This window comes from Lepisosteus platostomus, chromosome 1 (assembly GCF_059453375.1).
Source record: "Lepisosteus platostomus isolate fLepPlt1 chromosome 1, fLepPlt1.hap1, whole genome shotgun sequence".
Lineage (NCBI taxonomy): Eukaryota > Metazoa > Chordata > Actinopteri > Semionotiformes > Lepisosteidae > Lepisosteus > Lepisosteus platostomus.
Window position 1 is genome coordinate 67,944,321 of NC_142611.1, and position 13,699 is coordinate 67,958,019.

Below are 13,699 nucleotides of genomic sequence, written 5' to 3' on the forward strand. Positions count from 1 at the left end.
GAAATCAAGGTCTTAACTGAGCTAAGAATTCACTTGTAAAATCCTCCATTTTACAAAAGGCTTAGCTGAACAAACTGTTAATTGTCTTCTGTTAAACTCAGAAGTATCCAACACTGCTCCCATAGGGGCAAGAATGGGAAACCCTGACCGAGGCACTGATCCATAAAGCACATGCTAAACAAGCATTGGATATACAACAGTTTCCCATACCAATCGTACTCTACACATCACAGCAGCCTGTCCATCTTAAGCCTGAACATCAATCACAGAACAGATGTTCACAGGCACTCTTCCAGGGACTGATGTTGCACTCGTTCAAGGACAGGTGGTGTTGCACTTACGCTGTCCACCAAGAGTGATTTAAGTCCCCAGAGGCAAACTTGGGACAAATAGAGCAGAGCCAGAAAATGCAAATCTGAGTCACATCTTTCTAAAGATCCTAAAGATTAGGTGACAGAGGAGGTTTAACACTGTCCTAAGGTGGGAAAAAATAGCTGTAACCCAGAGGGCTCAAGTGGAAACTACTGGGAGGTGTGCTGAAAGATGAGGACACACAAAGGGCTGTGGGAGTATGGAATGAGCTACTGGGCCAATTTCTTAAAGCAGACAAGGAGCAGATGGATGAGTTTCTTGGATCAATAAGATACTAGAAGCCTAAAGACAAAAATTGGCTAACTTTTTAGCATAGCGTTAAGTAAATATTAAACAAAGGTCAAAAGCTCTTAGCTATTATTTAGATTTCATCAGACTAGGCCAATAATTATTTTATATGACTTTGATCCAATCCTTCAATAAGTTACCTGACTGCTGGAAATCAATTTAATAATTCAGGAATAACTTTAACCAAGCCTCATGGTTTAGAGCAGTTGAAGACTCGGAGTTACCTGCCTCTCCAGCCCCCGGTACTACCTCCAGGTCAAGGGGTGTCAGTAAATGCAAGTGAACAGATTCCTGGATTGGCAACAGTGAGTCTAGAGAGACTGGTGATCACTTGCTTCTTTAAAAGGCATTTAAACAGATGTGGATGAACATTTGTACACCCCAAACACTCAAAACTTTATTTTTACAATCGTACGGTTACCACTTAATAGAGGAGTAGGGCTTTTGCTCAGTTCCCAAGATTTGGGAACATACAAGTACATGTTTATGAGCTAAGAGCTGATGAGTAAATATTTGAATTGAATGTTATAACATTAACCGTGAATTAGAAAGGAAAACCTAATATCCTAAAAAATAGAAAAATATTTCATGCAATTCACATCACTCCTCACAGTGTCAAAAGTTCACATGACAAACTAGCTGAAAAACGGAAGTATGGGTTCTGAAAGTTTATTTTTTCCATCAATAGTTCTTTTGCCACCACGTTTTGGCAAAAATACGTTATCCGTGGAAAGTAAAGCATTTTGCATAGAAAGAGCAGGAGACCATGCCTGCAAAACGCCTGATCTGCTCTGATCTCTTGATGATGATTTTCCTCAATTGACCGTGAATTTAAGAATTCCCCCAGATCTGCAGAAACACTTGCAGTTATTTTCCAGTGAGCAGAAAGGATTGTTTATTCCTCTCCCCACCCCACCCCCCTCCACAGGAACTGTCTTAAAGGATAAAGCACTTTTCCCCAAGACTCACACTGCACACTGTGGAGTGACAGAGACTGAGAGAGGGAAGCAGTCAGACGGGGACAGGAGGGCAAAACGAGTTGTGCCACCAGGTCTTCTCTTGTACACCTCCAGGAAAAGAAAAGGTAGGATCCCTCTCTTTTCTCACTTACTTGCTCATTCCCTGCCATGCATGCTCGCTTTCATAACACTAACCAAATAACACGTTCCTGGTCACTGTATTCTTTCCTTTGGAAAATGGAGTAATTACGAAGCTGCCTGCTGTATTGCTTTGTTACTATATGCAATTAAAATGACACCTTCGCAGTTATCAAATTAAATACATCAAACCTCTATTCTCTGAATATTAAAAGCAAAAACAGTAATAATTTAAGTAATCCTAAATATGCCATTTAAAGTGTGACTCAGCTGTGGTAAACACCTCTTTCAAAATAAATGAAAAATTACACACCATTCCTATTATCTGCTACCAGCTTTGTTTACTTCAGGTCGAGGGGCTGGACTGACAATGTGGAAACTTTAATATTGCAGTATTGTCTCAGCACGACACATTAAACTTTTTTGTGTATGCAAAAGGAAAAGTGCTTTAAATTGACATTTAATTCTTTCAGGATAACACAGCGCATGAAAGAACTTTAACCTTGAAAAGAAAACCTTGTTACCTTTCTGTCTGAAAAACTATGGTCCAAAGCGCTTTGGCAGTGTGGTGCTACGTGTGGACAGGGAGGAACACTGACACACAGATGGCTTCAGAAAAAGTCATACCACAGCAGTGCCGCTGCAGGTGTTTTTGTATGTTGAAGCCCTGTGTACTTGAACAGGTGAAATGACGTTGAATACCTGGTTTGATGCCCACCTATGTGTGCTCTCAGCCTGCTCTGTCTCAGCCCCTGTCACTCGTTATCCCACTTGTCTTCTGCTGACTGCCTAGCTGTTCCTGCTCTTCCCTCTCCTGTCGCTTGTCTGCTTGTTCTCCTCCCTCCAGCCCCTGTGGAAGAACTAGACTCCCTTCACTGAACTGCACAGTCTGACCATCATCCAGCACCTCTTTGGGACCTGTCTGTTCAGGTTGCACCACGATTTCCTGTCTTAATCGCTGCACCTCGCGTTGTCGAATTCTGTTTATACCAACCTACGCTCTGCGTCTGGCAAAATATGCAACAACGCTGTTTTGATTCTCCGGTTTCTCTTCTTGAACTCAAATAATGGCATCAGTTAAACAAATTAACAACAGGGAAACAGAGCGTGTCGGTAGAACAGCTGAAGGAGACGGGTTCATTAGGATGGATGAGAAGGCAGATTGTGAGGACAGGACACAAAACCCACAGGTAGAGTCAGTACCGGTGTGATATGAGAAGGGAAGACAAAAACAGGACAGCCACTCGTGGAGTTTTCACCACTGTCTTGTGTCGTTCCTGTGACTCAGCACCTGTCTCAGATCTACATCTCTAATGCAGGTCACAGAAAAGTACCAACTGCCCTTATACAAAATAACATGAGCAGCAGAAAACGCAGGAGACCTGCATCATAGGCACATTTAATCACATACATTCCAGATAATTGGCTGAGCAATGTTGTATTCATCACAGGTTGTGATATTCTGGTTTCTTAACCTGTGGGGCACTAAGCATCATGCTTTATGACAAAGTTTATTGGAAAGGAGACTGAGGATTTTTAAAACAAGTTCCCACTGATCAAAGAGAGGAGGCACTCCCCTTAACGACTGCACATATGTCAGGGAGGTCACAATTGTCACACTGTTGTCGAGAGAGCCCTAGATGACTTATGTCCATCTTAACCTCTACAGTCCTCAGTCAATCATGCTCTAGCACCTGAAGATCAGAGTTACAGTCAGCCAGTGGCATGGCAGAGGTCCGAACCTGTGACACCTCACTCGGGCGAGCACCTTTACCGGTTAGACCACTCCTGAGGCCAACATAAAAACAGAGTTAACGTTATTATTCCTAGGAACAAGTAATAGGTTTATTTCATGCTGAAAAGAGAAGAAAGAAAAAAACACAATCTTTCAGCCGTGGAGCCTTCTTCAGGTGTTATTATTCCTATATTTCCTCACCTCATTCAAACCAATCGTTTGAACCAGCCACAAGCCTGGTAGATGGGAAACTAAATTTTAAAGGAACGGGTATTTTCATCAGTTTTGACTCTTAATGTGTATAGAGGTGTATTTTAAAACTGGCTTATTCAAACAAGTGGCATCTATGCACCAGACACATTCTTTTGGACAGCAACCACAGAACACCGATCTTATTCACAAATGTTATACCTGGGGGATACACTGCCCAAGAGCTTTTGAACACCAGGAGTCCAGCTGTGTGACCACTGCTGTTTTCCATGTTCTTATCCTTGTCATTTTATCTTTTGTCCCTTAATTTGCAGTGTTGAACAACATAAAAAATTTAGAAAGTTAGTAGATTTCCTTTAGTTATGTGCAATCTAGTCTCAAAAGTCAGAGCATCCATTAATGCACCCAAATGGCACAATAATTTAAACAGAACACAGAAATAAGGCTCTAGCGCTGCCTTGGCACAACTTTTGTGTTTGTGTGGGTCCTTCTGTAAATTCATGCCTGTCCATGCGTGTTTGGGAGTGCACGTGCGTGCATCTGTTTCTCGAGTTGTAGTCCGGGCAGAGTGTGATCTAATCTACAGCAGTGACCGACTTTCAGACACGAGGAAATTACGGCACCTGAACAGCAGCATCTGACTTTCACTTGCACAGTCCCCCAGCACCACTTTATCTGAGAACACGTCTTTGTGCTGTAAGAGTATTAACCCAGGGATTCTCTCCTGATCTCGCAGCGGAGCCTAAGCCTGCTTCGTAAAGCCTTAACTCACCTCCCGATTTCCCCGAAGACTGGTGCAGGCAGCAGAGACAAAAAGCTTTTGTATGCAGGAATTAGGAAAATCGGCTCAATTTATACACTTTACGTTGCTTACAAAACTGCCCACTCCCAAGTTCTGGGTTTAAGCAATCTGGTGATTCATGCTTTAATAAAACACAGATCTCCTGTTTTTATTCTACATAGAGATCTGAAGCTCACTCGTTAGTTCTCCACCTGATCTACTTCGGAGTTCATGAAGTGGGTCACTTTTCTAGATGTGAAGTGCTTTAGGATCCTTTGAGAGGAATACTGTTGGATATATCTGCAAAAGCACAAGTAAAGTCTCTTTTGCCTATACAGTACCCAGCCGTCATTGTAGATTCACCCTCATTTTTCTCCAAGACAGTGGGCACAAAGTTTGAGAATTAAATGTTTTCACAGTTAAAAAAAAACACAAAAAGAACAACCTTATATTAACAAAATACCACAAAATGCCATAACGTAATTTCCTTGGACACCAAGCATAACTTTGAATAAAACGCCAGACATTCATGACTCCTGCTACACAATTCTGGGCTCCAGGACATTTGAGGTTTAGGTGACAAATCTGATATTAAACGGATTAAGCATCACTGCAGTAAAGGCTCCGTCTCCCTCCTATGGACACAAGTGGTAGTGCAGTCTGCAAGTTCTGCTCAGTTCGACTGCAGTACCTGTGCTCGTTTCAGGCTGTGCTGGAGCCATGATATGGCTGTACGGGCTAGCTGCGGTGATAGCGCTGTGGGCGCTGGTGTGGCTGTGGCGGGACAGCCTGGTCATCAGCGGGATACCAGAGAAGTACGTCTTCGTGACTGGCTGTGACTCGGGCTTCGGGAACCTGCTGTGCAAGAGGCTGGACCGGCGGGGCTTCCACGTGCTGGCGGGCTGCCTGACGCAGAAGGGGGCGGATGACCTGCAGCGCTCCACAGGGCCCAAACTCAAAACCATCCTCCTGGACGTCACCGACAGCGCCAGCGTGCAGAAGGCCGTGGAGTGGGTGAAGGGAGAGGTCGGGGACAGAGGTGAGGTGCCTTGGGCGAAGAAGAACTTTCTTTGTCCAGGAGTGCTTTCTTACTGGTTCACCCTGCTGCCTCGCGGGGGGCCCTGGGTTAAATTCCTGGGGTGTCATCCACATGGAGTTTGCATGTTCTGCCCATGTTCACGTGGGTTTCCTCCCACTGCCCATAGACATGCTGGCAGTTTAATTGGCTTCTGTAAAAATGAGCCCTGCTGTGAGTGTGTGTGCCCTGCAGTGGACTGGTGTCCTGTCCAGGGTGTACAGCACCCAAGTACCCTGGTTTGACCGCATTGCTTGCTGGGATAGGCTCCAGCTCCTCCACCATCCTGAATTGGAAGAAGCAGTTAGAAAATCGATGGATGGATGAACCACACACTAGGGTAATTCAAAGACTGCATGGGGAAGAGAAGGACAGAAAGAATGGAGAAGGACTTAAGCCAAAAGGAAAAGATAAAAAAGAAACAGGAAAGGAGCTGAAAAGAGAGGTGCAGCAAGAGAACCACAGGGCTGGAGAGGGAGAAGAGTCAGAGGGAATCCAGCAGGAATGCTGTTTCTCTTCAGGTAGAGAGACAGAACAGGGAGAGAGTCTCAGGAAGATAATGGAGTGCTGTGGCTGTGGGGCCCTCTTTCCCTCCATGTCTCTGTAGCACCGACATTCACACCTGCTCTTGGAAGAGCCACTAGCTTTGCTGGCTGTTTTACCTGAGCTCTTTGTCTTAGTTACAGACCTGTTTTCAGTCACTGTGGCTACTCACTATGAATTGTATGACTCACTGTCCAGGAGCGTTGGCTAAATAGCTGATTTAGTGTCATTTCACTTCTGGTGTTACCAATGACAAAGTAGATCATTGACTATTAATGCACACACAGACACAAGGGCTAACAAGCCTGTGTCCATCTGTCTCTGACAGGATTGTGGGGTCTGGTCAACAACGCAGGACGCTCGGTGCCCATGGGACCTACAGAGTGGATGAAGATGGAGGACTTCCACAGCACCCTGCGAGTCAACATGATGGGCGTCATCGAGACCACGCTGGCCTTCCTGACCCTGCTGAAGCGTGGCCGCGGGCGGGTGGTCAACGTGGCTTCGGTGCTGGGGAGAGTGGCCGCCAATGGGGGCGGCTACTGCATCTCCAAATTCGGCGTGGAATCCTTCTCTGACTGCCTCAGGTACTGGTGTCCTCCAGGATGCTGCCATCCAGCCGCACCTGCAGCAGGTGCTGTGCTTTCACAAGACATGCTGCCAGGGCACAGAAACCTCAAGGCTAACACCGAGACCCTGTAGGAAAAGTAGACATGGTGTTCTGCCTTATTACAGCTCATAACCGGAGCTCAGGTCAGATGTTGCCGACTGAAAAAACTCTCAATGACGATTCAGCTGTGACACCAAGGTATTTACCCAGGAGTGGTAACACCAAAAGGTTTCCAAGAAGAAAAGAGAATATAATTCTCTTCACTTTTCTGCAGCATGACCCACGTTTTGACTGATGAAGATGAATGCTGAAAGCTTTCTTATTTGAATCACACTCATTTGGTTCAATGACCGCATGGGGCTGCAGCTGTTCATTGGTGCTTCTAGGGCTGGGCATTTCTCACTTGCTCAAAACTTAAGCCGATCACCAGACTCTAGATACATGGAAAATATTGTTAACTATGGTGCAAGCTGCAGATCGCATGGTATGAAAACTTGGTACATGAAAGACCAACAGGAATACAACTTCCCCTTAGGCCTGCACCTCAATAGTGCTGGTTTACCAGAATAATTCTGGTAATTGTAGGTTCTCACCCTGTAGAGTGCTGATGGCTTCTTAAACAAAGAGGGGACACAATTCTATACCTCCGCTTTAGGGAAAGGAGGAACAGATTTCACCCCCACAGGAAACACAGAAGTCCTGTTTTGAATTGTTTGAACTCCAGACAAATTTCTCTACATAAGTTTCCAGATTCCCACAGTGGTGCTGCTGCCGTATTCCAAAAAGATAGTGAGTTTCACACACACACACACACACACACACACACACACACACACACTACCAAATGCTCCTTGCTGTAGATGATCAGCTGTTTTGATGGGAGTCATCCAGTCCCCTTCCACAGCTTTGCCACACTAATGAAAATACCTTTTACCCAGTCAAACTCTCATGGCAATTTGGTCAGTTTTAAAACACATTCCCGCAATGCCCTCTAGCTGCCACTCCAAGCATTTGCATCCAGCTAGGCTGGCTTTTTCCCTCCTGGTCGTGGGGCCTTCCCAGCTGAAAGGGTGACGGCGGTGTGTTTGTGTGTCTGTATCAGGAGGGATATCCACTACTTCGGGATCAAGGTGAGCATCATCGAGCCAGGCTTCTTCAAGACGCAGGTGACCAGTTTGGAGCCGATTGAGAGGGAACTGCACAGGCTGTGGAACCAGCTCAGCCCGGAGGTGCGCGACAGCTACGGAGAGAAGTACTTCGAGAAGTGTGAGTCTCAGGCCACCCCAAGACACGGCCACAATCCCCACCCCTTAATCAATTCGACCTAAACCCCAAATCTCAAATGATTCAAAGGGGTGTGTTGCATCGTAGACCTGCAAAGCATTAATGCACATACTGTCATCTACTGTCTGAGATGGCTTAAGAGAAACTTAGCAGAGTTCCTCAGCCACAAACTGTTCACATTCAGAGCACAACTAGTCTGCTGCCATGACCATGGGCTCCATCATTAGCTACTGTAACTAGGAATGCTCCCAGACACTGCTCAAGACTGATCGAGTGGTGCAGGCAGTTGGTGAGTTTGTATCTGCTATGGAATTGTGAGTTTGCCAAAGCAGACAAGAGCCCTGCAAGTTCATGTAACTGATGTGACAAAACTGCTTTAACCGCCTTAGGTTCAAATAATGTTTACAGCATTTTACTCTGTACTGTCCCACCACAACTTGCCCTTATTAAGTGCTTTAACACAGTCGTTGCCATGATGATCTCTTCTCACCTGTCAGATATCAAGATCCAGCGTTTCATCATGAACACGTTCTGCGATCCGGACCTCAGCAAAGTAACCAACTGCATGGAGCATGCGCTGACTGCCCGGTACCCCCGCACCCGCTACAGTGCTGGCTGGGATGCCAAGGTGGCCTGGATCCCCTTCTCCTATGCCCCTGCCTGCGTCATTGACAGCATGCTCAACATGGTGCTGCCCCGTCCCGTGCACAGCGTCTCCTAGGGACTCAATGGACTAACGACACTCCACCCACGCAAGCGAAGCCTTCTTGCAAAAGGCTGTTCAAGAAATAAGCCCTGAAAATTGATTCTGCCTTGACGGGACACAGGCAAGCCCCAATCATTTAAGGATATTGTTCTCTCTGCCCACACACTCAGTGCCATGCTACACAAAGGTCAGGTCCTTCTGGTGTACCAAAGAAGAAGCAACCATCTTCTTTGCTTCATATAGCACATTTTTCCTGATTTTGTTTTATTAACTAACAATCCATTCAGGGTCTGGTGCTATTTTTATTGATTGTAGTATGTGGTGAATAGCTGATTTCCCCCCTCTACTAACAAACTTGCTCTCCAGACTCTAAGCCTTATGTATATTGAAAAAATGACCAGCATGGGAATGTCCCCCTTGGCTGGGCAGAATAGGACGATTGTATGACTTTATATTGACGCACAATGGCCATGACAGATACAAAGAATGCATCTGACTTTCCAGTGTGATGCAAGACTGTCACCTGCAACGCTCATTATTTAAAACACTAATATTACTGTAGATGCCAAAGTAGTTAGATGTCTTATGATGGAGATGAATCTTGGGCTGGCAATGTCATTATGCAAAAATCATAAAATGGATATTTTTTGTGTCAGTTTGAAATTCTGTTTCAGGGCCACGTTCTTTGAGTCCTATCATGGCAGAACCAGAGGCCTTTCTGAGGATGTTTTTCAGGGTTAGGTGGTGCTCTTTAGGGTAAAGATCACCCTAATGCAGAGAGAAGAGCATAAGAGAGGTTACAGGCCAGAGGATTCGGCCCATCTAGTCCATGTGTGAGCTAGTGGCCACAGTAATTGATCCGTGGATCTCATCCACCCATGTCTTGAAAGAAGCCAGGGAATCGGCTTTCAACATCATGGCTGGGTAACTTGATCCAGACTCCCACAACCTTTTCCATAAATAAGTGCCTCTTGATTTCAGTAAATGCACTTCCTTGTAGTTTCCACTTGTGTCCTCTGGCTCTTGTTTCCCTGTTCATTCTGAAGAGGTCCAGTGTGCTGATTTTGTGAGTGCCTTTCAGGATACTGGATTCTGGAGTGTTTCAAGTCTACTTGTATTGTCAGTTTCCTTGTCAAACTAATTAGACCCTTAGCTAGACCAACATTTTTACATTTGGAAATGGAGGGGTTGAACTATGGACTCCCCTAAGACCCTAGTAGCATTCCCAATTAAAAAACAGGAACAGAGAGTTAGGAGTCAAGAGGGCCCTACTGTATATACTGAAGTTCACCGGGTGACCACACATGGGAAATGATGCCCCAGCTCTGTAACTTGAATAAAATGTGCCTTACATAAGGAAGTAAGGAGATCAGGACATAGTTCAGGCAGCACATACTGTATCTCCCCTGGAAGCTAGCTGGTCACAATTCATGCAACCAGTGCAGGTTATTAAACTACCTGCCTCATACACTGACAGCAGCAGCACGTTTGAAATGACAATTTTATGCATTTCGTCTGAGGTTCAGGAATGAGCTCTGAAATGCTGTTTTGAGGGCCTGCTGAAACCCACTGTGACTTGTTACTCAACCAAACACATTGCGTTTAATGTTTCTCATGTAGGTTCATTAGTATTGAGGAAATGTATAGTAAAGTGAATGTAATTCACAAAGTCTTGTTTCATTCAATTCCCATTCCTACATTTTCAAAACATAACTATGCTGAAAACATGCAAGTCCCAAAACATTCAAAGTCAAAGCACTTTCATTATATTTTCTTCTGAAATAATTATTCAAAATGTACTCAAAGGTGTAGCAACAAACTTGCCAGTTTATGCCATGACATCTGTGCTGACAACAGTAATAAATCAATTCTGTATATGTGTATAAATAAAATACTCTCTTTGCATAAAAGCTCCAGCCAGTTATTAATATTATACATTAATAATTTAATCAATGCAAATAATAACAAAGCACACAGAGCATTAAAGAGCGGAGAAACTAGTTCCAGACGATCATCAAAAAGAGCATTGTACTGTTGGAGAACAACTAGAATTGTTATGCCGATTTGCAAGTATCAAATAATTTTCCAGCACTTTCCTGCAACAAAATGAAAAGTAAAATATAAACAACTAACTATAAGACATCCTTATGATAACAACAGTTTTATAAATTCACAATCTTAGACCTGTATCACTATTTATACCCATATACAGTACTGTTTCTGTTCATCGGTACTTTACAGAATTCTTATCAAACCACAAAGTCATTCTTGCAACATAAAATCAAACATTTTAATATGGCTCAATGAATACGCAAATAAAGAAAATAGAACCGTTCTGAAATATTAATGATTTAACAAATACACAGACTGGGATGCTTGATCTCCTTGATTCATTAAGAAGAAAGGCAGTTAAGATCAGTACATTTACATACATACTGTATGCGAATATGCAACATGAATTCGCGTTTAGTAGGACACTGAGTTTTTACATTTTTTAACTTTTACAGCCATTAAAAAGTCTCCTTTATTAGAATTGTAATATCAAAATCACCACCAAGTAAAAGATAACAATTTTAAAAAAGTTTTTACGTACCTGTAGTAATAGCTGCTGTTTTTCACATAACGGCACCATCACGACACGTACTCGACCCAAAAACCTGTGCCCAAGTTTTGGATAACGTTTACCTGCTCTTTTCCCTTTAGCGTTACGAACAATTTTGCTGATCTGGAGTGGTGTTCTTTTGTCCGAATAAGACTTGAAATACGCGAATTTATTTTATGCTTCCAACAGACCACGTATGCCACCTCACCAGCTTTTTAGGTGCGAAATACAACAAGGAATGGAAAACTGTTTTTTTTATTATTAGGAATGGAAAACTGTTGTCTTTACAGCAGAACCGGTGAGTGTTGCTATGGCAACTGGCAGGACGACAACGTGCTGCACAGTTAAAACATTTGAGGAGTTGAAAACAAAAATGCTGCGTAACGTTTGGTGACTTGGTTGGACAAATTCACCTGTTGGCGGAACCTAGGTCTGACAGGTCCCTTGGGTTCAGTTCTGGCCCTGGGCTGCTATCTGTGTGGAGTTTGCACAGTTTCCTCCCAAACATCCGAAGCTATCCTGATAGCCATGAGCCATGCTGACTTCTGGGAAAATTGGCCCCGGTGTGAGTGTGCATGTCTGAGTTTGTGTCTGTGTGTGTGTTCCCCGTGTTGTCGTCCTGTCCAAGGTGTACCCTGTCTTGTGCCCGTTGCTTGGTAGGATAGGTTGCCTCACCTTTGTGACCCTGAACTGGATGAAGCAGTTAAAAAATGGTTTAGAAAATACAGTGTTTAGAAAATTGGATGGTCTACTTTAATGAGCGTTTCATAAGAACTGTGTGCATTGTAAAGAAAGCAAAATGCGGTATAAACAAAAACAATAGGAATCATATTCCAATTACTGTTGCAATCTGGCCTTAAATCTACCAGACACTTGAAGACAGGACAAGACTATCATAAGCTCTAAACTGAAACAAATAAACATGTAAAATAAGCAGAATCACATTGTTGTTTAATTTCCTTATTGTAAACAAAAGATTCCACTGCTGAACATTTAAATACTGTCATTGAGGAGCTGATTGTAGCAACAGTCCATAATGAAGTGGCTCACAGGGTCCAGAAACTGAAGAACTGGTTAGACAGTGCTGGGCTGCATGGTAGTACAGTGGTCAGCATTGCTGCCTCTGCCTCATAATGAGCTCATCCTCATTACTGACTTCTTGCAAAGAGTCCATATAAACTAGGAAGATGTGTGAATTAAGAGGGCAACTAGCAAATTTGCAATCTGGGTAATTGCAAAATAAGAAAAATTAAATTAAGAAATAGTAATATATAAACATGCTGCAGAAGTGAGCAGGAGGTTGTTAGTTGTTCCTAAATCTCCCTACTATCTAATTCTACCCAGCAATAATTAAGCAGCATCTTCCATTCGGTTGACAAGTACTGTTCAACTTATGTGCTTTCAGTTAGAGGCAAGGTGAAACTCCTGCCCTGCCTGAAGGGACCCAGTTGGCCACCCCGATTTTAACAGACCAGGGGTTCCCAGTCCTGGTCCTGGAGGCCCACACACCTGTCGGGTTTCATTTAAGCACAGCTTAATGATCTGACTGAAGCCTTAACTGAGCCAAAACGTTGCTTTATTAGAACATTTGCAAGCTTCTTTCCTACTCAAAAGTAGAACGGGCAAAGAGTTTGGATTAACTCAGCCAAGGGCTCGGTTTTATAACTCGGCTGAAACAAAGAGCCTCCGGCCTCATATCAGTAGGGCAATAGTAGTGTCATCTGACCAGTCCCCCGGGACTAAGGAGCACAAGTAATTCTCGATTACAACATCTAAAACAAATGCCGCTGAATAGCCATCCATTTGTAACCACTTCTTCCAATTCAAGCTCACAGTCACAGGGCACGGTACACCCTGGACAGGACACCAGTCCCTCACAGGACAGACAGACACACCGGGGCCAATTTTCACCGGAGCCAGTTAACTTACCAAAATGGACCACACAAGCAGGGCCCCAGGTCCAGAACTGGACCCAGGGTCCCAGCACTGTGAGGCACTAATGCTAACCACAGGGCCAGCATGTCACCCAACTGCTGAACAATTATCATTAGAAATTAAATTGTTCTAGTTCTCAGTCCTGTTTGTGAATTTTAAACAGGCCTCAAATAGAATTTTGAGGGGTTTTAACCGCTTAACTAGATTATGCCACCGTAAGGTAACATTTGTGGCGCAGCTGTGAATACGTTTAAGTGTAGCTTTTCGCCGTTGGTAGAGAAAACTCAACGAGGGCGTCTGTCGCCCGACTCGGCTTCCATGATTCCACCACAAGAGGGCGCCAGCCACTCATCATACATAATCATGACTCAAAATACATGATGCAGTGCCGGAAAACCAGACGGAATACTGCCGTTTCATCAAGTCCAGCAGGAGGCTGAGCGAACCGGCCGAGTCACGAC

At 44.1% G+C, this 13,699-nt stretch overlaps 1 protein-coding gene and 1 long non-coding RNA gene across 2 annotated transcripts; one reads left to right on the top strand and one right to left on the bottom strand.

The window, feature by feature from the left end:
- The first annotated feature begins 1,425 nt into the window (after positions 1–1,425).
- On the top strand, positions 1,426–10,611 carry rdh5 (retinol dehydrogenase 5 (11-cis/9-cis)). Its single transcript, XM_088634084.1, has 5 exons — positions 1,426–1,744; positions 5,190–5,522; positions 6,430–6,688; positions 7,814–7,977; positions 8,493–10,611. Exons 2-5 carry the CDS (start codon positions 5,204–5,206, stop codon positions 8,714–8,716), a joined length of 966 nt encoding a protein of 321 aa, XP_088490210.1. The 5' UTR covers positions 1,426–1,744; positions 5,190–5,203; the 3' UTR covers positions 8,717–10,611.
- Positions 10,612–10,622: 11 nt separating this feature from the next.
- LOC148678564 (uncharacterized) lies at positions 10,623–12,008 on the bottom strand. The gene is made up of 2 exons (XR_015939365.1): positions 11,295–12,008; positions 10,623–10,797 (listed from the first exon to the last, which is right to left on the bottom strand). It is a non-coding gene; the product is annotated as an uncharacterized LOC148678564 (long non-coding RNA).
- Between the last annotated feature and the right edge of the window lie 1,691 nt (positions 12,009–13,699).

What these genes read in the sequence shown, in the direction of transcription:
- rdh5 (XM_088634084.1), top strand. Translation starts at nt 5,204, where the DNA reads ATGATATGGCTGTACGGGCTAGCTGCGGTGATAGCGCTGTGGGCGCTG. An exon ending in GGGAGAGGTCGGGGACAGAG is followed by an intron (nt 5,523 to 6,429) that starts GTGAGGTGCCTT and finishes TGTCTCTGACAG; the next exon opens with GATTGTGGGGTCTGGTCAAC. An exon ending in TCCTTCTCTGACTGCCTCAG is followed by an intron (nt 6,689 to 7,813) that starts GTACTGGTGTCC and finishes TGTCTGTATCAG; the next exon opens with GAGGGATATCCACTACTTCG.